Raw genomic sequence first — 27,896 nt, forward strand, 5'->3', positions numbered from 1 at the left:
TCTGTTTCTACCTTCTAGTCCGTCCTGTACTTTCCTGGCAAATTAACTATAGGAAATAAAACAATAACAACCACACTTGATTCATGCCACTGTCTTAAAGACAAAAACATAAGCAATTTTAGTTCACATATCCTTTAAGACAAGACCCTCCGCAGCGTGGTACGCATCTGCCTTTTCTTATCTCCTCCTGTTCTTTCATACAGACTGGTTGCTCTGTGTGAAGAATAGTTCTAACCAAGAATAATTGGGTCACTATGCACTATTTCTTGTCTTTTATATCATGCATATTGTTGCTCATGATTTTCATTCATTTGGAACATTATTTCTTTCTATTTGCTTATTCATTTAAGCAGTATATTATCTTTTAAGGAATAGTGAAAGTGAAAGTTGCTCAGTCGTGTCCAACCGTTTGCAACCCCATGGACTATAGAGTCCATGGAATTTTCCAGGCCAGAATACTGGAGTGGGTAGCCTTTCCCTTCTCCAGGGTATCTTCCCAACCCAGGGATTGAACCCAGGTCTCCTGCACTGCAGATGGATTCTTCACCAGCTGCGCCACCAGGAAAGCCCAAGAATACTGGAGTGGGTAGCCTATCCCTTCTCCAGCAGATCTTCCCAACCCAGGAATCAAACCGGAGTCTTCTGCATTGCAGGTGGATGCTTTACCATCTGAGCTATCAGGGAAGCCCTCTTTTAAGGAAACGAATACAAAAACAAAGCTTTCCTTTTTTCCCCAAGCAGTTAGCATTTCTTGTAGCATTGCTTTATATAGATCCAGATTTCTATCTTGAAGGACTTTCCTTTTGCCTAATATTTTTCTTGTGGTGCAGGTCTGTGAGTGATTCTTTCATCTTCTGTATATCTGAAAAACTTTATTTCACCATCATTTTGAAGATATTTCTTTCTGGGTATAGAATTCTATGTTGACAGTTTTTTGTTTATTCCTTTCAGTATTCCACTATCTTGCTTGTATTATTTCCAGTGAAAAATTTGCTATAAACCTTATCTTTGTTTCTCTATGTATATATCTATTTTTTGTGACTTCTTAGAAAATTTTCTCTTTATTATTGATTTTGAACTGTTTAGTTGTAGTTTTCTATGTATTTCTTGTGCTGAGGGTTTGTTATACTTGAATCTATGGGTATATAGTTCTCAACAAATTTGGTAGGTTTTGGCCATTATTTATTCAACTATGTTTTTGATCCTCCCCTCTCTTTTCTCTGTTTGGAGACTCCGATTATGTGCCTATTAGGATACTTGAAATTGCCCAGAGCTTGAGGATTGTATTTTCATTTTTGATATTATTTTTCCTGTGTTTAATTTTATAGTTTCTATTCTGCGTTTTCAAGTTTACTGAGCTTTTCTTCTGTAGGGGTCTTAAGGGAGAGGAAAGGATGCAGGTAATGCTACATGGGAGATCATTAGAGGAAGGAAGGATAAGAAAATGTTTCTGGCAGGCACTGATAAAAACATCCCTACGTTAAAAAATGTCCGTGCGTTTTTCCTTTCTTAAAAAATGGACGTTAGTCATCCGGAGTCGTGTAGTGACTGTGCACGTCCGTGTCTCCCAGGAGCGCTGGACCGGTGTGTGATGGGGATCACGGCTGTGGAGATCCTGAATGCCTGTGATGAAGCAGCCCCTGCTGCTGTTGACTCGCTGAGCCACCCGGCGATCAACCTCAAACAAGCCATGACGCGCCGCAGCCTTGCTGCTCTGAAGAACATGGCCCATCACAAGCTGCAGACTCTTGCCACTAACCTCTTGGCTTCTGAGGCATCTGACAAAGTAAGTTTTATATGGGGGCTCACGTGTCCCCATTCAGCTTCATTTAATGACACAGCTTTGACACGTCTTAGGGAAGCATTTTGGGGAGATGACACTGATGAATACTAAGCTTCTGATTTTTAAGCAGGTTTATCCAACACAGTTTTGGAGTGTTTCAAGTATTTTGCATTTTGAAAAAGTAACTTGTTCTTACCATTCAAACTATTTTAAAATGATTGCTACAGACTTGAGTGACTTCAGTTTCTGAAATTAGAATGAACAGTTTGTGTATAATCCATCTTCTTAACTTTCTCAGAGTCTTCCTGTTGGAAGGTTTAACACTAGTGATATCTTCAGGAGAAAAAAGTAACAACTTAGAACAATTGTGGCTTATCATTTGTTTTAAAAATAGGCTCTGATTTTACTAATGTTAGGCCATTTACAAGATTTAAGAAAATATGTGAGACTAGGTATGGTGAGATTGCACAGGTGCTGGCATTTTTCTGCGAGACCCAAACTCAACCACACTTTCCTTCCTGAGAGTTAAAATCAACCCACCAGTTACTTTAGTTAACAGAAAATTGTCTTACTAAAAGAAGAAGAGTCAACCCCAGTTCATTAATTGGCTACTTACCATTAGTTTTTTAGACACTAGCTACTATTTCCTTTGTGGTATTTGTGTTCTGGGTATTATTAGAACTAGTTTGTCTCTGGTAAATGGCTAAATGAAACCTAGAGACCATCCCAGTGTTTTCTCTGAATCACACTTAAAATTCCTAGTTCCATCTAAGAATTCATTAGAATTATGAATGAGTCACCAAATACTTTTATTTTCATTCTCTTTTATTCCTGATTCCTACTTTTTAAATGATTAGATGTGTCCATAAATAACAAAGGGGTTGAAAGGATTGTATACAAATTTGAAAATTTGCCCATGAATTAGTGAGTGCTAATGACATAGGAAATATTTACTACAGGCAGCTCCACTGACCTGTATCCTCTAGTAATTGGCAGAAATAGTTGATCATTCTGTCTTTCCTCAAGATATTAATGTTTTATTTTCTTTGTTATATTGTATGTTTCATAGATTAGAATTGTGAAATCCTTCTGTGGTTTTTTTTTTTCATGCTTTCTGTCCCATGCTCTGTAGAATAGAAAACAGGCTGAAATGCACTTGTTCCTATAATTTCTTTCAGGAGATCATGTGGATATTCCCTAGGAATTCAATGTTCATGGCACATTGTCTGATGTTCTGTATAATTCTGATATTAAGCAAACTTATAAAACAATACATTCCAATGGCAAGTGTGTAAGTTTGGCAATTCCCAAATATATTCTTTTTCTTCTTGATAGTCCCTAGAAGTAAAACTTTGGAAAAATAATGATATGACTAGAAAATTGAAGGGGAATAAGTGGTACAGTAACATTTATGAATGGCTTTTGTAAGTGGTCATGGTCCATTATGTGATTTTTTACAGTCTTGTTTGTCCCTGTTTTAATAGCGCATTTTATAGGGCAATTAGTGATAAAAGCACCAGATATCAGAGACACTACACTTATGTATTGTAAAATATATTGCTCGTGAACCTCCTCAGCCTTGTAGCAGTGGTAATTGTTGCCTGGCCTACAAGGAAAACAATTATAGAAGGGGGGAAAGGCTTAGGAAGCCAAGGCTGCAGGAGGATAATCACTTTATGAAAAATGTATGTTGGCCGGACCATTAGGGATTTCTCTAACTATCTTCTCATGTTGACTTAGAGGCTCCTCCTGAGGGGAATATTTAAAGAGCCATTTGCTGGATGGCTTTCAAACCTCCAGAGAAATAGAGCCCACCCAAAGTTAAGAAAAAAAAAAAAAAACAACGTAACTAAGAGCCGCTCAGTGGTACATGACTTGCTCTAGGAAATGGGATATTTTTTCTTTTTTCATGGGTCTCAATGGAAAGTAAAACCTCAATGGGAATATTCTATAGAAAGTATCCAGTTTTCTCCTGGTTAGTGCTGGCAATTGGGCTATTTGGAAGTAACAAATATTTTATATTGTTAATTAGGTTAATTTTGCCTGACATATACAGCTTTACGGGCAAAGATAGAGAATTTACCGTCCTGTGATTTTTTTTTTTTCCTTCTTTCACTGGAGGAGCAAGAAGGTGATAAGTAGAATTATCCTTTATTACTATATGAATGCAGTACTTGGATGCAATCTCAAAAATGACAGAATGATCTCTGTTCATTTCCAAGGCAAACTATTCAATATCACAGTAATCCAAGTCTATTCCCTGACCAGTAATGCTGAAGAAGCTGAAGTAGAACGGTTCTATGAAGACCTACAAGACCTTCTAGAACTAACACCCAAAAAAGATGTCCTTTTCATTATAGGGGGCTGGAATGCAAAAGTAGGAAGTCAAGAAACACCTGGAGTAACAGGCAAATTTGGCCTTGGAGTACAAAATGAATCAGGGCAAAGGCTAATAGAGTTTGCCAAGAGAACGCACTGGTCATAGCAAACACACTCTTAACAACACAAGAGACGACTCTATACATGGGCGTCACCAAATGGTCAATACTGAAATCAGATTGATTATATTCTTTGCAGCCAAATATGGAGAAGTACTATACAGTCAGCAAAAGCAAGACTGGGAGCTGACTGTGGCTTAGATCAGGAACTCCTTATTGCCAAATTCAGACTTAAATTGCAGAAAGTAGGGAAAACCGCCAGACCATTCAGGTATGACCTAAATCAAATCCCTTACAGTGATGGAAGTGACAAATAGATTCAAGGGATTAGATCTGACAGACAGAGTGCCTGATGAACTATGGACGGAGGTTCATGACATTGTACAGGAGACAGGGATCAAGACTATCCCCATGGAAAAGAAATGCAAAAAGGCAGAATGGCTGTCTGAGGAGGCCTTACAAATAGCTGAGAAAAGAAGGGAAGCCAAAAGCAAAGGAGAAAAGGAGAGATATACCTATCTGAATGCAGAGTTCCAAAGAATAGCAAGGAGAGATAAGAAAGCCTTTCTCAGTGATCAGTGCAAAGAAATAGAGGAAAACAACAGAATGGGAAAGACTAGAGCTCTCTTCAAGAAAATTAGAGATACCAAGGAAACATTTCATGCAAAGATGGGCACAATAAAGGACAGAAATGGTATGGACCTACCAGAACCAGAAGATATTAAGAGGTGGCAAGAATACACAGAAGAACTGTACAACAAAGATCTTCATGACCCAGATAATCACGATGGTGTGATCACTCACCTAGAGCCAGACATCCTGGAATGCGAAGTCAGGTGGGCCTTAGGAAACATCACTATGAACAAAGCTAGTGGAGGTGATGGAATTCCAGTTGAGCTATTTCAAATCCTAAAAGATGATGCTGTAAAAGTGCTGCACTCAATATGCCAGCAAATCTAGAAAACTCAGCAGTGGCCACAGGACTGGAAAAGGTCAGTTTTCATTCCAGTTCCTGAGAAAGGCAATGCCGAAGAATGTTCAAACTACCACATGATTGTATTCATTCCACACGCTAGCAAAGTAATGCTCAAAATTCTCCAAGCCAGGCTTCAGCAATATGTGAACTGTGAATTTCCAGATGTTCAATCTGGTTTTAGAAAAGGCAGAGGAACCAGAGATCAAATTGCCAACATCCATCTGCTGGATCATGGAAAAAGCAAGAGAGTTCCAGAAAAACTCCTATGTCTGCTTTATTGACTATGCCAAAGCCTTTGACTGTGGGGATCACAATAAACTGTGGAAAATTCTTCACGAGATGGCAATACCAGACCACCTGACCTGCCTCTTGAGAAATTTGTATGCAGGTCAGGAAGCAACAGTTAGAACTGGACATGGAACAACAGACTGGTTCCAAATAGGAAAAGGAATATGTCAAGGCTGTATATTGTCACCCTGTTTATTTAACTTATATGCAGAATACATCATGAGAAACGCTGGACTGGAAGAAACACAAGCTGGAATCAAGATTGCCGGGAGAAATATCAGTAACCTCAGATATGCAGATGACACCACCCTTATGGCAGAAAGTGAAGAACTGAAGAGCCTCTTGATGAAAGTGAAAGAGGAGAGTGAAAAAGCTGTCTTAAAACTCAACATTCAGAGAAGTAAGATCATGGCATCTGGTCCCATCACTTCATGGCAAATAGATGGGGAAACAGTGGAAACAGTGAGAGACTTTATTTATTTGGGCTCCAAAATCACTGCAGATGGTGAATGCAGCCATGAAACTAAAAGACGCTTACTCCTTGGAAGGAAAGTTATGACCAACCTAGATAGCATATTCAGAAGCAGAAACATTACTTTGCCAACAAGCGTCCATCTAGTCAAAGCTATGGTTTTTCCAGTAGTCACGTATGGATGTGAGAGTTGGATTGTGAAGAAAGCTGAGCACCGAAGAATTGATGCTTTCAAACTGTGGTGTTGGAGAAGACTCTTGAGAGTCCCTTGGACTGCAAGGAGATCCAACCAGTCCATCCTCAAGGAAATCAGTCCTGGATGTTTATTGGAAGGACAGATGCTGAAGCTGAAACTCCAGTACTTTGGCACCTGATGTGGAGAGCTGAGCGCTTAGAAAAGAGCCTGGTGCTTTAGTTATTATCCTCAAATTTTCCAATGATGAACCTAAAGGACATTTGGATAGAACATAGCTTGACAAATTTTTTTCTGTAAAGGGTATATAGTGAAAAAAAAATTAGGCTTTGTGGCCTATATGACTTATGTCAAAGTGATTCAACTGCCATAATAGTGGCATTAAAGGAGCTGTGCGTGCGTGCGTGCTTAGTCGCTCAGTTGTGTCTGACTGTTTGAGACCCTGTGAACTGTAGCCAACCAGGATCCTCTGTCCATGGGATTCTCCAGACAAGAATACTGGAGTGGGTAACCATTCCCATCTCCCAGGGGTCTTCCTGACTCAGGAGTCGAACCTGTGTGCCCTGCATTGCAGGCAGATCCTTTACCGTCTGAGCCACCAGGGAAACCAAAAAAAAGGTATAGACCCTATGTAAATGGATGAATGGGGCTGGCTCCCAATAAAATTTATTAACGAAAATAGACAATGGGCTGAATTTGGCCCTGGGTCATAGTTTGCTGACCCTTGCATCTGAAGATGGCATTATTCTATCAAGGTCGTGGATATAGTTCCCCTGTTGAATGACCTTTGCTTCATTTTTGAAAAGCAGAACAGAGGAGTGGTTTAGAGGCCAAGTTCAGATGACAGATGTATCTCTGTTCCAGTTGCATCTCAGTCATTTCCTGCCTTTTGGTGACCTTGGACAGGTAACCTCCAGTGATCTAGGTTACACATGTAATTGAAAGCAAATTCTTGTAAAGGAAGTAAAGGTTAACAGTATATTAGAGAATTGAAATAACACCAAGACTGTGGAATAAAAAAGAGCATATGGAGTTAATAATTAATAAAGTCATTGCTCATCATTAAGAGCTGTTTTGGTAGAGATAATTGGGTCAGAAGTCAGGATACAATGAGTTAGGAATGAACATGAGATCAAGTGGAGGTGCAGTGCGTGGAAGAAGTTTGCTGTTAGAGGAAAAGAAGAGAGTAGAGTTAGCTTTGTCGGTGGTTGCAGGGTTAAGATCAGAGTTTATGCTTTGGGAGCTCACTGACCCTTTTGCTGGTGGAGGGAGTTATCGGTGGGGCCGTGGAAGAGGACATGGTGCTGAGAATAGAGTTGAAGAGTTCACCCTTCTGAAAAACTCTTTCCTTACAATCTGTAATGATGAAAAGAGGGAGGTGAATATAACAAGTTATTTTCAGCAGCAGCATTTTCAGTGGAAGAAGAGTGATATTTGTTAAAAAAAAAAAAAAAAAAAAGGAAGTGGTAATAATCCCTTGAAGGTAGTCTCATCTTTTTTTTTTAATCCGTCATTCAACTCAGAACAGGTGCTCTGCTGGGTTAGGAGTTAGAGGACTTGTACAATATAAATAAATAGGAGGCCGTAACTGGCGTGTAGTGATATTTGAAGAATGCATAAATGAATATGTCAAGAAGCACGTCTGGGCATATCTGGTGATTTTTTTTGACAAGTTTTCCCATAAAGCATTTGTCAGACACTGGTTCTTGGTGAGGCGATCTTGATGGATGCCTTGGGCCAGTAGAATTTTATCCGTGAAGCTAGAAAACCCTTGTGGCCATGGAATTCATTTCCTAGGCCTACTCTCTGTAACTTTTTATTGGGCCTCCTTACATCTTAGGCTGGAGAAGGAAATGGCAACCCACTCCAGTACTCTTGCCTGGAAAATCTCATGGATGGAAGAGCAAGGTAGGCTACAGCCCGTGGGGTTGCAAAGAGTCAGACACGACTGAGCAACTTCACTTTCACTTTTCACATCTTAGGCATTGTATCAATCAGAATCACCCTATTTATGTTGAAAAAGAATGAAGTTTAAGAAATTGAAAAGTGGCCAGAATGATTTATCTTTTACCTTGCATTTCTCTGTTGTCTCTCTCTGCATGTCTCTCTCTGTTGTCAAAACCCTGAAAAAATGAATGGGCTATATTTGCAAAGGTCAGTAGCTTTGTATTCTGTGTAACTAGGCCATAGAATGGGATTTAGAAGTCAAATATAACCTACTGAGAACATACTCTGTGTCTTTTGCTTGCAGAATTCATTCTGTAAAACAAAAAAAAATTTGTACTGATCGAATTGACTTTATGATTCATTGTGAAAAGGGCACTTGTCCAGTACAGACAGGGACAAGTCAAATGACGTTATGTACAGATACCAGGCCTTTCTGATGAACTGTTTTCAGCCTTAGAAAAATTCTTATGATATATCTGACCTTTGGAGAATCAATTAAACATGCTTAACATTCTGTCCCCAAACTTTAATGAATATCTTAACAGAAAATATGAATATGTTAATTGTATATTTATTATATACTTATATATGAGTTCAGCTTTGGGTTCTTCTAAGTGGTTATTAAGGTAAAATTTTTATATTACACTAATTACTGTCTAATTGTTAATAAATAAAGTTAGGGAGACCTAGCTAAGCAGCTGAACCTTAAGGGAACAAGGGAGTGAGTGTCTCACTGTAGGAGAAGATTTATTCAGTGCCTGCGTGACCGGTGCTTCCCCTTAGTGGAGGATAATAATTAGAAACCGAACCTGGATGCTTTGTACGCTCATGGCTCCTGCGATGACATTGCATCCAGTCCCTCTCAGAAAACAGAGCTGGACAGTATGTTTACAAGGCATATACAGTGATGCAAACAAAAGTATCTTTTAAGTATTTCTGTCTTCCTAAATATATGAAATACCTTGGGCTAACCCCATGACCTCCAGTTCTAAGCAGACACCACAGTGTTTGTTCCAGGCCCCCCGCCTTGGCCTGTTACAACTCTCCTCTCACCTGTGAGAAGCCTCACCCAGAACTTTCAGTGTATTGATTTGCTCAGCTCCCCCTTCATGTAGACAATTTCCTGCCCACCCCAAGTCTCCTCTCAGGCGTGCTGACCAACAGCTTACCTCCCAGAAAGGAGAAGCCTTTTCTTTCTGATTCTTAGTATGTTTTTACTCTCCACCTTCTGCTTCTCTTAGGTGTGATCAGTTGTGTTTATTTATTCTCGTGTTTCTTTCTGTTTAGGTTTCTTTGTCAAAGTGATGTTTTATTTTTAATTCTTTCTTGAATTCAGTCATTTCATTTCTGATTTTTCTAATTCTTATCTGTGGTGTTCTTTCATAGTGAGTATCATTTTAAAAATGTTCTCTAGCTTGTTTTGAAATAGCACATTTGTTTCAGTCTGCTTCTTAAACATGTCTGTTTTCTTGCTCTTATTGTCTCTCTCTCTCTAATAGTAGCTTTATTTTATTTTTTTGGCCATGCCATGTGGCATGCACGGTCTTAGTTCCCTGGCCAGGGGTCAACCGTGTGCCCCCTGCAGTGGAAGCATGGGATCCTAGCCACCGGCTCACCAGGGAAGTCCCGATCTTATTCTCTCTTGGCCTGCAATAATTTGAGCTCAGTACCTTTTGGAGTATTATTTGTGGGATGATTTTTCCTGGATTTTTTAGTGATTAATTCAGGCAGCATTTTTAGCTTCAAGGACTCCTTCTGTTGTTTGACGTGGTTCAGTAAGATGGTGACTTGCTTTCTGACCGTTTCCGCCACTGTTCTTTGCCTTACTTTTCTTTTTTAATTACCTGTCCATTTTGATTACGTTCTTAGCACTTTCTCATTACCGGGGCATCCTTTCCTACCAGGGAGCCCTGAGGCATCAGTGTTGCAAGGACCTCACGTTTCTCACAACTGTGGACTCCCGTGTTCACTTGCCGTTGAGGTAGGTGAGGCTCTCCCAGGTTCATCTGCTCTTTCCAGACTTATTTTTCAGACGAATATCTGTTGGCTCTTACAGGGTTTTTTTGGCAGAGCTCTCAAGTGCACTCCTGCTTCCCTCTTCCCTCCTTCCTACAGCGTGCCTGACACCAGGTGGCTTTGTAGCTGTTGCTGGCCTTTCCCGTCCACTTGGATTTTGGAATTTATGGGTGTCCTTCATCACTTAGTTCTGCTGAAAATGTCCTCAGTGGGTTTCAGTTATGCCATCCAGTTGCTCTGTCTGTTTTATGGGGGGTTTGGAAAAACCCAGTAACTATGCTGGTGTCACTGCTGTGATCTTCCCAGAATCCCCTTCAGTCTGATAGTCTTGATATGAAGTATAAAATTCAGTGACATGAATTAGTTAAAGACAAATCATACTAAACATTTAAAATCTTACCTGTGTATTATTTGAACTAGATGAAGCATATATGTGAATATATTTTTTCTGGTTCACACTGGTAAGATACCAGTGTGGTTTTGAATTTAAAGGACACATACTTTCTTTTTGGGCTTCCCTCGTGGCTCAGTGTTAAAGAGTCTGCCTGCAATGCAGGAGACCCAGGTTCGATCCCTGGGTTGGAAAGATCCCCTGGAGAAGGAAATGGCAGCTCACTCCTGTATTCTTGCCTGGGAAATCCCATGGACAGAAAAGCCTGGCGGGCTACAGTCCATGAGGTCGCAAAGAGTCAGATGCGACTGAGTGATTAAACGACGACAAAGGTATTTTGAAGTAATTTGATAGAAGTGTAAAGATTCATGACTAAAAATCAATATGTTAGTTCTTTGGGTAAGAAATAGTTTCTTCCTGTCTAATATGATTGGGAAATCTGCTCTTTATTAGACCACACAACATATTTTCAAAGTTCTTGACTTTTGTAGCCTCTGTTAGAAAATAATTGAATCAGTGTAGTTCAGGAAACTTTCATTGGCCCTTAGGTACTCTTTTTAGGCCCTCGAGAGCCCAAATGAATAAGACATGACATTCACCCTCGGGAAATACAGACAGATAAATGCAGTGCGATGCAGCAGTGAGATGGCCAAGGAGCCCCGCAAAGCGCTGCAGACGCCTGGCCTAGGCTGACGAGACCAGGACGGCCTTCTTGGGGGAGGGGGCGCTGAAGAATGAGTGGAGCATCGTCAGGTGGGGGGTGTGGGTGGGTGGCGGCTGGCAGCTGCAGGGTGGGCAGTGGGGACTGACCCGTGTGCTCAGTGGAGCTGGGGGCCAGCCGAAGACACACGGGCGGTGGGGGCAGGTGAGCCATCTGCGTGTACCTGGCAAGCCCTAAAGCACTCTATCTTACCTCAGTAGCTTTCAAACTAAAAAAGAAGTAGCGTTAGAATCCTTCCCTCAAAAAGAACTTCTTGTGAAAGCCAGTACCTACATCAGATCTGAGGATACATAGGGGAGAGTATTAATTGAAGGATGGTTTGTGAGCTGGGTTTGGCAGGACCTATTGATCTGTTGGGCTTCCCTGGTGGCTCAGCTGGTAAACAATCCACACGCAAATGCAGGAAACCCCGGTTTGATTCCTGGGTCAGGAAGATCCCCTAGAGAAGGGAACGGCTACCCACTTCAGTATTCTTGGGCTTCCCTGGTGGCTCAGCTGGTAAAGAATCCGCCCACTCCAGTATTCCTGCCCGGAGAATTCCATGGACAGAGGAGCCTGGCGGGCTACAGTCCATGGGGTTGCAAAGAGTCGGACAGGACTGAGCGACTAAGCACAGCACACGTGATTTGTTAGGCAGAATGGGTAAGGGAGGGTAACTCAGGTTTCTGACTGGTAGATTGACTAGAAGTGGCTCTTCCCGGTGTGAGGGTGAATGTAGGCTCAGGTTTTGCGGGGCTGATGCAGATGCTTTGTGTATGATGCGGGGTGGGGAGAACTCAAGGGAGGGTGTGGTGGCGGGTATCCAGGTGGAGGAATCGCCTGGGCCCACTGCGAAGTGGACGAGGTCCCTCAGAGAGAGCAGATGGGCTGAGAGAGACTCAAAATCCCGACCTGAAGGGGAGGAGAGGAAACGTGGAGAGCAGGGGGTGAGAGGAGAACCTGGAGGAATGTGGACTTGCAGACAGGGAGTCGGGCATTTCCGGATGGGCAGAGCGATCAACTGTGTCAAACGCAGTCAGTGATGACCGTTAGAAGGACTGAGATGTGTGTGTCCGTGAGGTCACTAGTGACCTTTTCCAGAACTGTCCTCCCAAGATGTGTGGGCCAGAAGCTGGATTGCGGTGTATTCAGGAGTAAATGGGCTTCCCTGGTGGCTCAGACGGTGAAGAATCTGTATGCAAGGCAGGAGACCCTGGTTTGATTCCTGGGTCAGGAAGATCCCCTGGAGAAGGGAATGGCTACCCACTCCAGTATTCTGGCCTGGAGAATCCCATGGACAGAGGAGTCTGGAGGGCTATAGTCCATGGGGTCGCACAGAGTTGGACACGACTGAGCAACTTTAAGTTCACTTAAAGGACTGAATGGGAAGTGTGGAAATAGACATAGCCAAGTGCAGAACACTTTTGAAAAGTTTGCAGGATAAAGGGAGGAGAAAGAGAATAGCCAGAGGGGAATGCAGTCTTGGAAACAGGTTTGACTGTGGATTCAGGGTACAGAGCCAGGGGAGAGAGGCAGGTTCGTGATCAGGATCGGGGGGAGACAGCCTGTGACGCTGGATTCCACGTGGGATGGGAAGACGGCAGATTTTCAAGGCAGAGGGAAGGCAGTTGGCTTTGACCCGGGGGAGGAAAACTTCATTTTCTGAACCTGAGTTTTAAGGGAAGACGCCGTCTCTGTGACATGAAAGTGAACGTGCTGGTGGAGAAGCTGCAGAACTTCCCCGGAAGATCCAGCCCTGACCTCTAGTGAAGGTGGCCACCGTGACCAGCGGATTTCCAGCACAGACGAAACAGCCTTCTTCTGGAGGAAGATGCCACCTAGGACTTTCATAGCTGGAGAGAAGAACTTAGGGCCTGGCTACAGAAGTGCCCAAAGACAGACTGACTGTCTCGATAGGGGCCAATGCAGCCAGTGACTCGGAGTGGAGCCAGTGCTCATTTATCATCCTGAAAACCCTAGGGCCCTTAAGAAACAGGGAGAATCTCCTCTGCCTGTGCTCTGTGAATGGAACAACAAAGCACATCCATTTACATCACGGTTTACTGAGTATTTTAAACCCAGCATTGAGATGGTAGTTTGGCCACCTGATGCGAAGAGCTGACTCATTAGAAAAGACCCTGATGCTGGGAAAGATTGAAGGCAGGAGGAGAAAGGACAACAGAGGATGAGATGGTTGGATGGCATCGCTGACTCAATGGACGTGAGTTTCAGCAAGCTCCGAAAGATGGTGATGGACAGGGAGGCCTGGCGTGCTGCAGCCCCTGGGGTCGCAAACAGTCGGACACGACTGAGCGACTGAACTGAACTGAACTGAGACAACAACTGAGACTCTGTTGCCCAGAGTAAAAAGGTGCCTTTCAAAATCCGACTGCCGGTTGCCAGTGCGCCTGGTGGCTGCCTCAAGCGCTGCTGGAGATGCACAACGAGAGCCACGCTGTTTCATGCCTGCTACACCACACCTATTCTGCAGCTCATGGACCCAGGGGGTAATTGCAACTTGTAAGTCTTCTTACTTAAGAAATCTTTTTGTGAGGCTGTAGCTGTTACATTTGGCATGTTTGGTGCTTCCTCTGATGGATCTGGGCAGAGTAAATTGAAAACCTCTGAAAAGACTTCACTTTCTAGATGCCTTAGAACGTCTGTGATTCACGAGAAGAGCTCAAAATATCAACCTTCATAGGAACTTGGAAGAAGTCGACTCCAACCCTCAAGGATGCCTTTGAGGGGTTCTAGACCTCAGTGGAGGAAGGAACTGCAGATGTGGTGGAAATGCCAGCAGAGCGAGAGTTAGAAATGGAGCCTAAAGATGTGAGCGAGCTGCTGCCTCCTCGTGATGAACCTTGCGCAGATGAGGAGTGGTTTCTGCAGATGAAATCTACTGCTGGTGAAAATGTTGGAAGGTTTTTGAAATGACAACAAAGGATTTAAACTGTGACATACACTAGGTTGATAAAGCAGCAGCAGAGTTTGGAGAAGATTGCCTTCCTATTTTGAAAGAAGTTCTGTGGGTAAAATGCTGTCAAACCGTGTTACCCGGTAGAGAGGGATCGTTAATGACAGGACGAGTCCATCGATGCAGCAAACTGCGTCGTTTTCTTATTTTTAAAAATCGTCAGAGTCACCCCAGCTTCAGCAGCCATCACCTTGGTAAGGTCAGTGACCATGAGCATCGAGGCAGACCCTCCACCGTCAAATAGATGACGACTTCCTGAGAGCTCAGGTGATGGTTAACAGGTTTTGTTTTTTTTTTTTTTTTTCAATTTTGTTTAGCAATAAAGTGTTTTGAATTTGGTAGGTACAGCTTTTAGATATAATGCTGTTATACTTACAGTGCGGTTTAAACGTAACGTGCAGCTGCACCAGGAAACTAAGCAATTCACGTGACTCCCTTTATTGTGATATCACCCGCCTGATCGCGGTGGTCTGCAAGGAGGCCTGTGCATTCAGAGATCTGTCCATTCTTCTTCCACAATTCTCTCTCTTCTTAGTTTGTGTCAAGATACCTGTTTTTCTTAATCACAGTCACACCTCAGTCCCCTAGCAGCAATCAGCCTTGGTTAAAGTCACGCTTTCTCTGGGAGTGGATGGGTTTAGGGCAGGGGGTAGGACAAAGACAGAGGAGGGGATTCATGGTCATAAAGCAGGATGCTAGGTTTTCACAGACTGATGTAAATTGGTTCTCAATCTTTTCACTTACATTTCAGTAAATGTAGTACAGTTGACCCACCAACAGGGGTTTGAGCTGTGCGGGTCCACTTGGAACCTTTTTTTAATGGTAAACACCACAGCACTCCAATCCAGGAGCGGTTGAATTTGTGGATAAGAGGAACCGTGGTTATAGAGGGCTGACTGTAAATTACACGCGGAGCTTTGACTGCTCGGATGGGTGGACGCCCCCAGCCTCCGAGTTTTTCGGGGTCAGCTGTCTCCGCTCTCCGCAGCGTGCGGAGCGGCCTTGTTCCGTCGCCCACCCCCACCAAGGCCCGCGCCCGGCTACTCCCACTCATCTCGGGAGCCTCGATTTGACGACCACTACTTCCGCAAAGGTGCTGAAGGTTTGCAGGCGATGCCGCTGAGTTTGGCAGTCAGCTGAGCCTTCTCAGATGCCTTGGTGCTGGGCGTGTGTGTCTGGCCCGGTACTTACTCTCGTGTACCGGTACAGGAAGCAGCAGCTGTGGTTGTTTACGCGCTGTGCTTCTATCGGGGCTTCTCCACGTTAGCGCTGCTGGCGTTTGGGCTTGTAGTGCTCTCTTCTGGGGACGGCCCTTGCAGTGCAGCGTGTTTCTTGGCGCCCCGGCCTCTGCCCACCGCACGCCACCAGCACCCTCTCCAGACTGTGACTCACGAAGATGTCTGCGGACGTTGCCAGTGTCCTTTGGGGCTATGGGGGAAACCGCCCGTGGCTGAGATCCACCGCTTTCTAAGCTCCTCAAAGGACCATTTGCTTTTTCTATGTTTCCAGCGCGCAGCAGTGCTCGCTGCGTTACAGTGAGCAGGCCACTGCCTGAAGGTTGATTAATGTCGGGTGGCTTCACCTCTTCCCTCATCTCCCAGCCTCCATCTCCCCAGGCTCTGCAGAAGGGACGCTGAGAACCTCTTGATGTCTAGAATCAAAGGTCAAGTAGGTACAGGAGGGCCTGAGCTTCCTGCCCCATCCTGACTGCTGACAAGCTGCCAAACCAGTGTGACTGACAACCTCTTAGCTTCCGTTTGTTTTTAGCTTTAAAGTGTGTGTGTGTGTGTGTGTGGTGGTGGTGGTGGTGGTGGTGTAATGTTGTAATGAAGTTAAATGAGCAACGTGTTTGCAAACATTGATCTCAGTAGGTATTCAGTGCACACTTGTTTGATACTCCTGATTGACTGATTGATTGATTGCATTCATTCGGCCAGTATTGAGCTCAGACGCTGAGAGGGCCCCAGATGAGAACAGTGTAAAGTGTGTTAGTCACGCCTACACCCCACAGACCCTGGCCCCGAGGAGTTCCTGCTCCAGTATGGGGGGCACCGGGCCGTTCACTGGGCTGAGCTTTCGTCTAGACCATGGGAGCCGGGTGCGACAGACAGAGCCCAAGAAGGGGCTGGGAAGTTTTTTCTGAAGGGTCGTGTGCCTAGAGGCTTGACATCTGGAAGAAGCGTGTGCAGGAACATCCCAGGCATAGAAAGTGGCGCGTGCAGATGTGGGCAGGGCAGTGATCGGGCCAGAGACTGCAGCGTGTGCTGAGACCGCTGGTGGGAGAAGAGGGTAGACGCCTAGGTGGCGCCGTGGTAAAGAATCCGACTGTCGATGCAGGAGACGCAGGTTCCATCCCTATGTCGGGAAGATGCCCTGGAGGAGGCATGGCAGCCCACTCCGGTGTTCTTGCCTGTAGAATCCCATGGACAGAGGAACCTTATAGGCTATAGTCCATGGGGTCGCAAAAAGCTGGACATGGCTGAGCACAGGCATGAGAGTCGACGTGTGTGAGTCTTTCTGAAATCAGATTCCTCGCCACAGTGACCCAGGAGCAATTAGAGAGGTTTTCTTTTTTCCTTTTCATTTCGTTAGCATTTAGTCCGGTCTTTTCTCTTACACATCAGTTACCCAGAATCTCAATTGTATTAACATTCTTTCACAAATGTGTTGAGTTTTGTATACAAAATAGAAGCCCTTCAAACACAGTTTCTTTCCTTAAAACACAGTTTCTTTCCTTTAGTGATTTAAACTTTTCACATGCGTCTTTAACATATTCATTTGTAATATTGAATAAAATAAGCTGGATTTTATTATCTCTGTTTTCCTAGCAAGAGAAACACTGCTTGTTTTTATCTATTAGCTGTTGACAACAGCTCTCTGAAGTAAGTAGTCTTTCTTTTATTTGGGAGATGGAAGAATTAATGCTGGAGATGTCGAGTGGTTCATGTAAAGATCTGTCTAACAGAGAAGCAGGAGGAGTAGGGCCCCCGTCTCTAGGGCTCCAGGTCTTGTTCCTTGGTCCCTTGGCCCTTTGGGAAGAGTCTCAAGTCATTCCCCCTGTGCTAGTGTTGTGGAAAGTTAGCATATTGATCTAGGAATGTCTTAATATGTTAATACCATTTGGCTGTTACTGTTATTCCAATATTATCCAGTAAGACCTGGCCTGTAGAAATATCTTTAGAAGAAAGTTTCTTTATAAAAAGTGTTTTTATTTAACACATAATTAATTTGTAATTTACATTTTATTTCTGTCATATGAAATAAATTACAGTACAGTATAAAGCCTTGGCACATCCCAGGTGGCTCAGTAGTAAAAGAATCCACCTGCCAATGCAGGAGACTCTGGTTGACCCCTGGGTCAGGAAGATTCCCTGGAGGAGGAAATGGCACCCCACTCCAGTGTTCTTGCCTGAAAAATCCCATGGACAGAGGAGCCTGGTGGGCTGTGGTCCATGGGAGTCACACAGAGTCCAACATAACTGAGCGTGTGCGCGTGCACACACACACAGACACATACTTAAAACCTTAATAACTAAAATACCTCTATTTTTGGTTTATGCTTATTAATATACTTGTTAATGAAAACACATGAAAGGAGGTGAAATAACATCATCTAATGCTAGATAGCATATTGAAAAGCAGAGACATTACTTTGCCAACAAAGGTCCATCTAGTCAAGGCTATGGTTTTTCCAGTGGTCATGTATGGATGTGAGAGTTGGACTGTGAAGAAAACTGAGCACCAAAGAATCGATGCTTTTGAACTATGGTGTTGGAGAAGACTCTTGAGAGTCCCTTGGACTGCAAGGAGATCCAACCAATCCATTCTAAAGGAGATCAGTCCTGGGTGTTCTTTGGAAGGAATGATGCTAAAGCTGAAACTCCAATACTTTGGCCACCTCATGCGAAGAGTTGACTCTCTGGAAAAGACTCTGATGCTGGGAGGGATTGCGGGAAGGAGGAGAAGGGGACGACAGAGGATGAGTTGGCTGGATGGTATCACAGACTCAATGGACGTGAGTTTGAGTGAACTCTGGGAGTTGGTGATGGACAGGGAGGCCTGGCGTGCTGCAGTTCATGGGATCGCAGAGTCGGACACGACTGAGCGACTGAACTGAATGAGTATCTTGTAATTCATACCTAATCACAAAATCCCATTCTATCCAAAATCAAATATTTAGAGTAAGTATATTGTCTAATTCCAACTTAAAACAGAATTCTCTGAGGGAAAGCTCATCTTACCTGTTTTCCTAACTGTCAGTGTGCAGTAACGGCAATACGACAGCAGAGGGCACCAAATCTCCATCTCAGTCTTAACACATTTTCTTGGTCGTTAATTTTTTGTGTTTCCTTCTTCCCTCCTTGTCTTCCTTATTCCCTTCCTTCCTTCCCTTTCCCCAATCCTTAAAATCATTGACATTAAAACCCTACTTTTTAAAATAGCAAATGGTGGGATTTTCCTCCTTAACTGAATTTTTTAAAAGTACATTAAGACATCCTTGTGTTTTTATTTGTTGAAACTTTTGTATTCAACATTATGCATCAGATTTCAGAAGTTCTTTTAAAGGTCCTTATTCAATAAAATATTCTATCCATAATCAAGAATAAAATTATTTATTCATTTTTCTTATGAATTTATTCTTAATTAATAAACTGGTACTCTATACTTAGTTCCTAAAAATTATTTAGAGCGTACATTATAAATGATATCTACATAGTTATTTTATAAAATATATTAATATTTTAAAATACGTATCTTTCCTTATATTCTGTTTTAGGACTCTATGTTTGTAGAGGCTTGTTTGTATGTGTGTGTTAGATAACATTTCCTAGTCTTATTAGTATCCTTCGTCTCTGGTTTCAGAGGAGATTCAAAATTAAGAAAAAAATCATCCATTTTTCTTCTTTCCACTTTACCATCAAAATCAGCTGATGTTTAATGCTAACTTCATAAATCAAATTAATGTTTAGGTAGAAATCTGAACTATTTGATATTATAATTATAGGTTGAACTCAGGACCCTTTCAGGAAAAACAATGAATTATTTTACCAGGTAACTTTAAAAATTGTCCCCAAAATCATGACATTAAGAAACAGTTCAGAAATAAGTAAGCTTTTAAATTGGGACCACTGAAGTAAATGGTACAATAGTAAAATTATTGCCAGTGTTTCAATTGTCTCTTAGTCATTGGATAAGATGAAATAAGGCTGGAGTATCAATATGTCATTGGTTTTAGGGGACAAAGTTATCAGGTATTTCAGCAGACATGACTTAACCTGGCATATATTCAAATATATAATAACAGTAAATGCTGTAGAAAGGATAATACCAACATTTTCTTCTCTGCAGATTGTAAGATAACTGGTGTGGTTTTTTTGTCTGTTACCATTTCTGGGGTCTGCTGAGTTATGCTGTGCATGTATGTATGTGCTGAAAAATACCTGAGGTTGAATACAGATTGATCCCGTGATCACAGTCCTGTCACTTTGCTTGGGTTTTCACTTGAGACACAATTTTAGCCACTGCTCTTCATGTGATTGCCACAGGTTCACTGTCAGTGATGACCACACAACCCAATAATTTTTTTTTATTTTTGCATTTCTGTAATATTTTAAGTCAAGTTCCTTGTTTATCTGAAATGACTAAATCTGTATTTTCCCATATACAGAAGACAAAAAACTTACAGTAAAATATCAAATATATCTGTCTCATTAGCTTTATTTTGCATTTACCATTGGGTTTTACTTACCAAGACCATTTCATTTGTATATTTCACATGATTTAGATTTTCTGTTGGCCTTTTTCAAATAAGTTTTAACATTATTGCATTAAGTACAGAGGCTTTTTTTTTTTCCTCTCAAGCATATTGTAGAAAATGGGCATTCTGCAAATATTTGCTGAGTTGAATTTAATCTTCCTCCATGATAATGCAAAAATGAGTTTGTGAGCACACATTTCAGATGTTCTTTAATAAAGGTGACAGAGCAAACATACTAACATTCCTGTTAAAGAATTTCCAGGATCAGTTGGCCTAACATTCCTGTTAAAGAATTTCCAGGATCAGTTGGCCTGTTCTTGAAATTGTTAAGAATGTAAGATGATTGAATGAGTTAGTTGTCTCTGTATGTTGTATATCTTATGATTAAGCCAAAAGGTCCTTGGAGTTTGGTAGATGTTTTTGTTTATTTTTCTTTAGCTAATCTTAGTTTACACTGATACTGGATATCAGACATGCCCGTGATCATCTCTGCCATCTTCATGCATGTAGCTAATTTTTTTTTAAGAAACTTTTTATTTTGTATTAGACTATAGCCAATTAACAATGTTGAGATAGTTTCAGGTGAACAGCAAAGGGATTCAGCCACAGATACACACGTATCCATTCTCCCCCAAACTCCAGTCTCATCCAGGCCGCCAGGCAACCTTGAGCTGAGTTCCCTGTGCTATATAGTAAGTCCTTGTTGGTTGTCTATTTTAAATATAGCAGTGTGTGGTGGTGGTGGTTTAGTCGCTAAGTTGTGTCCAACTCTTGCGATCTGTGGACTGTAGCCTGCTGGGCTCCTCTGTCCATGGAATTCTCCAGGCAAGAATACTGGAGTGGGTTGCCGTGCCCTACTACAGGGGATCTTCTCAACCCAGGGATCGAACCCAGGTCTCCTGCATTGCAGGCAGATTCTTTACCGACTGAGCTATGAGGGATAGCAGTGTGTACATGTAGCTAAAATCTTACCCTCACAACTTCTCTTGTGTCTATATTTTGTTGTAATAAGACTTTGCCAGTCAGTGAAATCCATGGTCAGGCATTACAGGTCATACGCGGGACTTGGTGATGTTAGAAGTTGTAGTTCATCTGCAGGATGCGGGCTTGAGCCTTTGCTCTCCTTTCTTCCTGTCTCGCTCTGTTCTCATCTGCTTTCATTGTTTGCCTTCTTTCTCTTTCCCTCTCTTTTTCTGACTGTGGATTGCCATTAGATACAGTATTTGCTACAATGATACAATCAGTAGGACCAAGAGGTTGATGAGAGGAGTCGCACACAATCAGGCCCAGATACCAGGGTGCCAGATCCCAGATAACCTCTCAGCTGTCTGAGCACACAGGCTGTCTGCTGGCACACCTCCCAGAGAGAGGTGGCACCTGGGCAGGTCCTGGGTGCTGAGAGGGGCGAGTGTGGTTGGCATCAGAGGAGGGAGCTTCAAAGACGACCTTGTGTCCTCATTCAAGCAGCTCTTGCTGCTTCAAGAATTACCGAGCATGCTTTTTTTTTTTTTTTTACTCTTTGATAGTAATGGTTTATCTTTCTCCTAAAATAATTTTGTAGATTTTTTAACTGGAAAGACAGTATTTACTAAAGTACTGTGTTTTACCTAATGTTGTTATTCCCTCAAACCTCGTGTGCCACATCTGTGTACCTAATATTGATATAAAATACATTTTGCTGTGACATAACCGGCTCTAAGGCCCAGCACAGCGCCCAGGTTATAGCAACAGCTCGGGATGTTCTAGCTTTCACTGCTAATAGTTTTGATATCAGTGATACTTTAGGTATAATGTTTTTATTATAAATGTATAATTTAACGTCTCATTCAGGCCAGCTAGTGTCAGCAGGTGCACAGCATTAAGCGCAGTGTTTGACATCACACAGTCAGTGTTTGAAAAAACAAATACCAAAATGGGGCAAGAAATAAGACAGGAACGTATGCATCTGTCAGCCCAGATCAGATCAGATCAGTTCAGTCGCTCAGTCGTGTCCGACTCTTTGCAACCCCATGAATCGCAGCACTCCAGGCCTCCCTGTCCAACACCAACTCCCGGAGTTCACTCAGACTCAGGTCCATCGAGTCGGTGATGCCATCCAGCCATCTCATCCTCTGTCGTCCCCTTCTCCTCCTGCCCCCAATCCCTCCCAGTATCAGAGTCTTTTCCAGAGAGTCAACTCTTCGCATGAGGTGGCCAAAGTACTGGAGTTTCAGCTTCAGCATCATTCCTTCCAAAGAAATCCCAGGGCTGATCTCCTTGAGAATGGACTGGTTGGATCTCCTTGCAGTCCATGGGACTCTCAAGAGTCTTCTCCAACACCACAGTTCAAAAGCATCAATTCTTCGGCGCTCAGCCTTCTTCACAGTCCAACTCTCACATCCATATATGACCACAGGAAAAACCATAGCCTTGACTAGACGAACCTTTGTTGGCAAAGTAATGTCTCTGCTTTTCAATATGCTATCTAGGTTGGTCATAACTTTCCGCCTGTCTTCTAATCCTGGTGTGATTGCATATTTCTGTCTCCTCTCATCTGGGTGGCTTCTGTTTCCTTCAAGCTTGTATTCATGACCTGGATCTATTCTTTTCAGCCAACATTGCTGGTAGATGAGTAGTTATAAAATTAAATTTGATTATGTTACTCCCCTTATTAAAGTCTTTAGGTAATAGTTCTCATACTTTGGGCTTCCCTGGTGGCTCACATAGTCAAGTGTCTGCCTGCAGTGCAGGAGACCCGCGTTTGATCCCTGGATCGGGAAGATCCCCTGGAGAAGGAAGTGGCAACCCCACTCCAGTATTCTTGCCTGGAAAATCCCATGGATGGAGGAGTCTGATGGGCTACAGTCCATGGGGTCGCAAAGAGTCAGACACAACTGAGCGACTTCATTTTCTCTTTCTCTTTTCTTGTGCTTTACTGTAAAAAGTCATCTCGGGTTTTCATTAGGCAGATTCTGATCCATTCCAAGAGACACGGATTCAGGTTCGATACGCGGCCCCAGAACCCGCACTTTAGCAAGCATCCCTGATGTTCTCAGGGAAGCACTGCTTTAGTGGCTCCTGAGCCTGTGCGGGAACGTTCAGAAGCCTCAGTGTGGCCCTGTCTGCTCTCAGCGGGCCACGCCTTGCGTTCTTGGCCCTGGTCACCAACACCAGCACCCTCCTGTGCTTCTCCGGCCTTCGTCCCTTCTCACTTTTCTGCCCTTTGTCGAGGAGCCCCTGACACCCGGGGTGGACTCAGTTCTTTGTTTTTCTTATCGCACCTTCCACTGTCCTTTATTTGTAACACCACTCATACTGCATAGTCATGTCATTATTTGTTAGTTAGAGCCTTGCAGGAACATAGATGAATGCGGCATAAATGAATGAAATACTGGGATGGAATTCAAAAAATCTTCTTTTTTTTTTCCTTCATATTTTGTGTAGTGGAAATTTATCGTACTACTTATGCACCTTAGGTTCTTAAGCTATAGTATGGAAATGATATTTATTTTATACCTTCCTTTAAACACCATGTATTCAGTTCAGAGCAGAGGTTTATACAAAGTGAGCAGAATTAGTGATAATTCTGGAAATAAATTTTGAAAGAACAGCCACTTGAGCTGCTTCTTGAAGGGTGAGGAGAAGTATGGCTTGAGTGGCAGCAGTGAGAATGAGAAAGGGGTGCCATCCTGGCATGAGCCACGCAGAGGCACGAATGCCTTGGCTGTGTGGTTCTGGAAGGCACAGGTGGCTTAATTTGGTTTCAGTGGAAGATTGTAGGGTTGTAGTTAGAGATGAGGAGAAGGCAATGGCACTCCACTCCAGTACTCTTGCCTGGAGAATCCCATGGGTGGAGGAACCTGGTGGGCTGCAGTCCATGGGGTCGCGAAGAGTCGGACACGACTGAGCGACTTCATTTTCACTTTTCACTTTCATGCATTGGAGAAGGTAGTGGCAACCCACTCCAGTGTTCTTGCCTGGAGAATCCCAGGGATGGGGGAGCCTGGTAGGCTGCCGTCTATGGGGTCGCACAGAGTCAGACACGACTGAAGCGACTTAGCAGCAGCAGCAGTTAGAGATGAAATTGGAGGAGTAGGCAGCCATCTATTTTGGAGGCTGTTTTGTGCTTTGCAAAGAAGTCTTTGCTTTGCAAAGATTTTATCCCTGGGTTATAAAATGCTGTTGAAGCCTCTTAAGCAGGAAAGGAACGTAGTTAGGTGGGAGGAGGACTGAGATAGAAGAGAGACCATGTAAAGGGGGTTAGTGTGATGCTGTGATAGAAGAGTTGACTAGCAACTTAAAACAGTTTTACAAAGGTTTTATAATGTTTGTTTATTTTGCCAGGTACTCCAATAGGCGTGGGATTGTACACGATGAGTAAGACATAGTTCCTATAGAGAACAGGAACATGTAAATACATAAAATAGATAGTTATATCAATATAGCCAAGGCGTACAGGTTTGTGATGTGTATAAAAAATGTTATGGGAACTGGGTTCGCTGTGGATTAAATTTCCCTGGGAGAATTAGGATCTTGATGGAAGAGAAGGGGTTGGAGTGGAGCCAAGAAGAGTATTTTGGGTAAAGAAGGAAGGGGATCAGTGGGTGAGGGAGAGTGGTTATGGCGGTGGAACCTGTCTGTTAAAGCGGGAAAGTACTTGGCATTGAGTTGTAATGGACCTTGAATGTTGTGCTTAAGGATTTAGCATTTTATCCAAGAACTGTATTTTCTATTTATGAAAATGCATATTGATTATAGACAATGTAAGAAATATATAGAAATAGGAAGAAAATGTAGATCTGATACAATTGCATCACAAAAAGTAATAGGGACATTTTCATGTATGTCTTTCCAGTGTTTCTCACCATGCTCAAAAACATACTTGGGCATTAAAGAAATGAAATCAGAATTTTAACTCTGTTATATAGCGTGTGTGTGTGTGTGTGTGTGTGTGTGTATGTGTGTGCTCATATGTAATCTTATCTCACTTAAAATTGGAATACGGGCATTTTGCCATGTGGTTAAATGTGCCAAGGAAGCATGATTTGTCTTGATTACAGTATTTATTGTATGATTATGCTTAAATTATTTATTTCCTTATTGCTAGAATATTCAGGTTGTCTTCAATCTACAATAATGGGCACTGTTTCACCAAACATCTTTGCACCTAAATCTTTGTACTTCTGACTATTTAGGATAGGGTTCTAGAAATAAATGTACTGGTCAAACAGTGTTAAGGGCTCATATGCCCCTACTCCGCTGAAAGGGCTGCTGTTGAAAGCCCTGCCTGCCTGCAGTGGGTGGGTTTGCTTTCATTGTACTCCTGGCTAAGCAATTTTTTGTGTGTTTACTGTTCGTTAATTTTATAAATGGTATCTTGTGGTTTTTTAACTGTTATTTCCTCAACAGCTAGTTTGAGTCAGTTTCCCTTTTATTCCTTGGCTATTTGTCTCTTTTATTGTGAATTGTCCTTGACCTTTATGATATCTTTCCCTTTTATTTTGGCACTCAAGTTTTTATATAGATTGTAACTTTATCAGTCTTATTTGCGGCGCATTTTTATTCCTATTTCTTACTTGCCTTCAATTTTTCTAGTAGTGAATTTGAAATTTAGGTCTGTGTGGCAAGTCCTTTCTCATCTTGAGATAAGATACATTCACCTATATTTTGATTTAGTTTTTTAATTTTGTATTTTTCATTTCTCTTAATAACCCGTGATAATGGGGCAGTTTTTTGGCAGGAGACTGACCTGATTAGATTTGCTTTTCAGAAGGAAGTGTTGTGGCTCGGCAGAGATTGGATGGGAGTGAGGAGAGACAAAGGGCGGTGAATCCGTTTTGGAAGAGAGAGAAGAAGGGTCTGGACGTGGTGGTGGTGGTGGTGGTGGCGGCGACAGAGGAGAATGGTTCTCCACCCGTGACTTGGGAGGTGCAGCAGGTTTAGTGGGAGGGTGGAGGTTAGGACATACTAAATATAAGGCTCTGTGGGACATCCAGGTAAAAGCAGTGGGAAATACAAGATTGAAACTCCTTCAGGAGCTGGTCTGGCTGATGATGGAAATTAGGAGCCATTACAAATAGGGGATAGTTCTATTGTGGGAGAAAGAATGAGTGTTCAGGGCCTCTAACTGAGTGGTCAGAATTAGAAGTTTCAGCAAGAAGGTATTCTCAGGGAATTTCTTTTTATACTTTCTCTTTGCAAAATCAACAATGTCAGAAATAATGAATACAGTCAGTGATATGCAAAGAGATCAATGAGGAGAGGGACAAAAGAGTTTCCATTGGGTTAATCTGCTACTTGCCTTACATTTGGCTAAAAGGGGCAGTAGACTGGGAAAGAAATAGAAGAAGGAACATGGTCAAACAATAGCACTTTTGAAGAATGCAAGTAGGCTTGAACATAGTTCTCTATTGAGGGAAAAGAATCCACAAACAGAGATTGAAGGTAAAGTAAAACAGGAATTTGGTGCAGCGACTAAAAGGATGACTAGTCATGATGAATGGATTATGCTTTCCGGCTGGAACAGTAGTAGCTTATTCTCAGACGTATAATTTGCATTCAAGTTATTGAAACAATTTTTAACCTGCTCTATGAGTAGAAAGACTCCCTGCTTCAATAATACAATTTCATTTCTTTTTAAAAAACTGACAATTTTATAATTATTTCAGCTTGGTGTTCTTCTAATTTTAAGTTCCTATCTTTTACATGCTGCTGATTGACACAGCTGCCTTTTTCCTTTTAATGATACAGGTACCAAAAAAAACAGCTTAATAAGCACCTAAATTCCTTCAACTATGTATTGTTCATTAATGAAGGCATGGCATGACATACTTTGAATTATAACCATCTTTTCAAAATATCTGTTGCAGGGCAATTTACCTAAATATTCGCATAACTCCCTGATGGTTCAAGCAATAAAGACGAACCTGACAGACCCCGACATACACGTGCTCTTCTTTGATGTGGAGGCGCTGATTATTCAGCTCTTGACTGAAGAAGCCTCTAGGCCGAACACGACGCTTATTTCCCCAGAGAATCTGCAGAAAGCACCTGGCAGTTCAGACAAAGGGGGCTCTTTTCTAACCGGAAAACGAGCAGCAGTCCTCTTCCAACAAGTGAAGGAAACCATCAAAGAGAACATAAAGGAGCACCTCCTGGATGACGAAGACGAGGATGAAGAGGCGGTGCGGCAGAGGCGGGAAGACAGTGACCCTGAGTACCGGGCCAGCAAGTCCAAGCCGCTGACGCTGCTGGAGTATAACCTGACGATGGACACCGCCAAGTTGTTCATGTCCTGCCTCCACGCCTGGGGCTTGAATGAGGTCCTGGACGAAGTGTGCCTCGACCGCCTGGGGATGCTGAAACCCCACTGCACGGTGTCCTTTGGCCTCTTGTCGCGAGGGGGTCACATGTCCCTGATGCTTCCGGGTTACAACCAGGCGGCTTGTAAGCTGTCCCGTGGGAAAGCTGAGCTGGGAAGGAGGCTGGCGGCCACCGAGGGCGTCGGGAAGGGGACCTACGGCTTGTCCCGGGCCGTCACCACGCAGCATCTCCTGTCTGTCATATCTTTGGCAAACACCTTGATGAGTATGACCAATGCAACTTTTATTGGTGATCATATGAAGAAGGGCCCTACCAGGTGTGACCTTGATAGCTTGATTTTTATCCTTATGATGCAGAAAAAAAAGAAACCTGTTTTCTTTTTATCACATCTTATTACCTTTTATGTGGTGAGGGGGGACTCTACACGCCTTCACATTTTTGTGTCATCTCAGTGTTTCTCCTTTAAATTTTAACTACAACACGCATGGCTTAAAATATAATCAAACTGTACAGTTCTATCTGTACTCAGACATACTTAGTAGCTATCATAAAAAAATACTGGAATGAAAGAGTAGGTCAAAGTTCAGCTTTAACAAATAACTTATAGACTATCTTCAGTAAATATCATCTTGGATTATATCTACCTGTAGTTGGCACC

At 42.7% G+C, this 27,896-nt stretch overlaps 1 protein-coding gene across 4 annotated transcripts in view; it reads left to right on the plus strand.

The window, feature by feature from the left end:
- The window catches only part of WDR7 (WD repeat domain 7), a 357,488-nt gene that overhangs the window by 73,759 nt on the left and 255,833 nt on the right, over positions 1 to 27,896 (plus strand). For all 4 annotated transcript variants that reach the window (XM_070362049.1, XM_070362051.1, XM_070362048.1 and 1 more), the window contains 2 exons: positions 1,572 to 1,786; positions 26,785 to 27,554. In XM_070362049.1, coding sequence (XP_070218150.1) covers positions 1,572 to 1,786; positions 26,785 to 27,554 — 985 coding nt within the window. The remainder of the gene's footprint in view (positions 1 to 1,571; positions 1,787 to 26,784; positions 27,555 to 27,896) is intronic.

The sequence above is a fragment of the Bos mutus genome, chromosome 24, assembly GCF_027580195.1.
Source record: "Bos mutus isolate GX-2022 chromosome 24, NWIPB_WYAK_1.1, whole genome shotgun sequence".
In the NCBI taxonomy this organism is placed as follows: Eukaryota; Metazoa; Chordata; class Mammalia; order Artiodactyla; family Bovidae; genus Bos; species Bos mutus.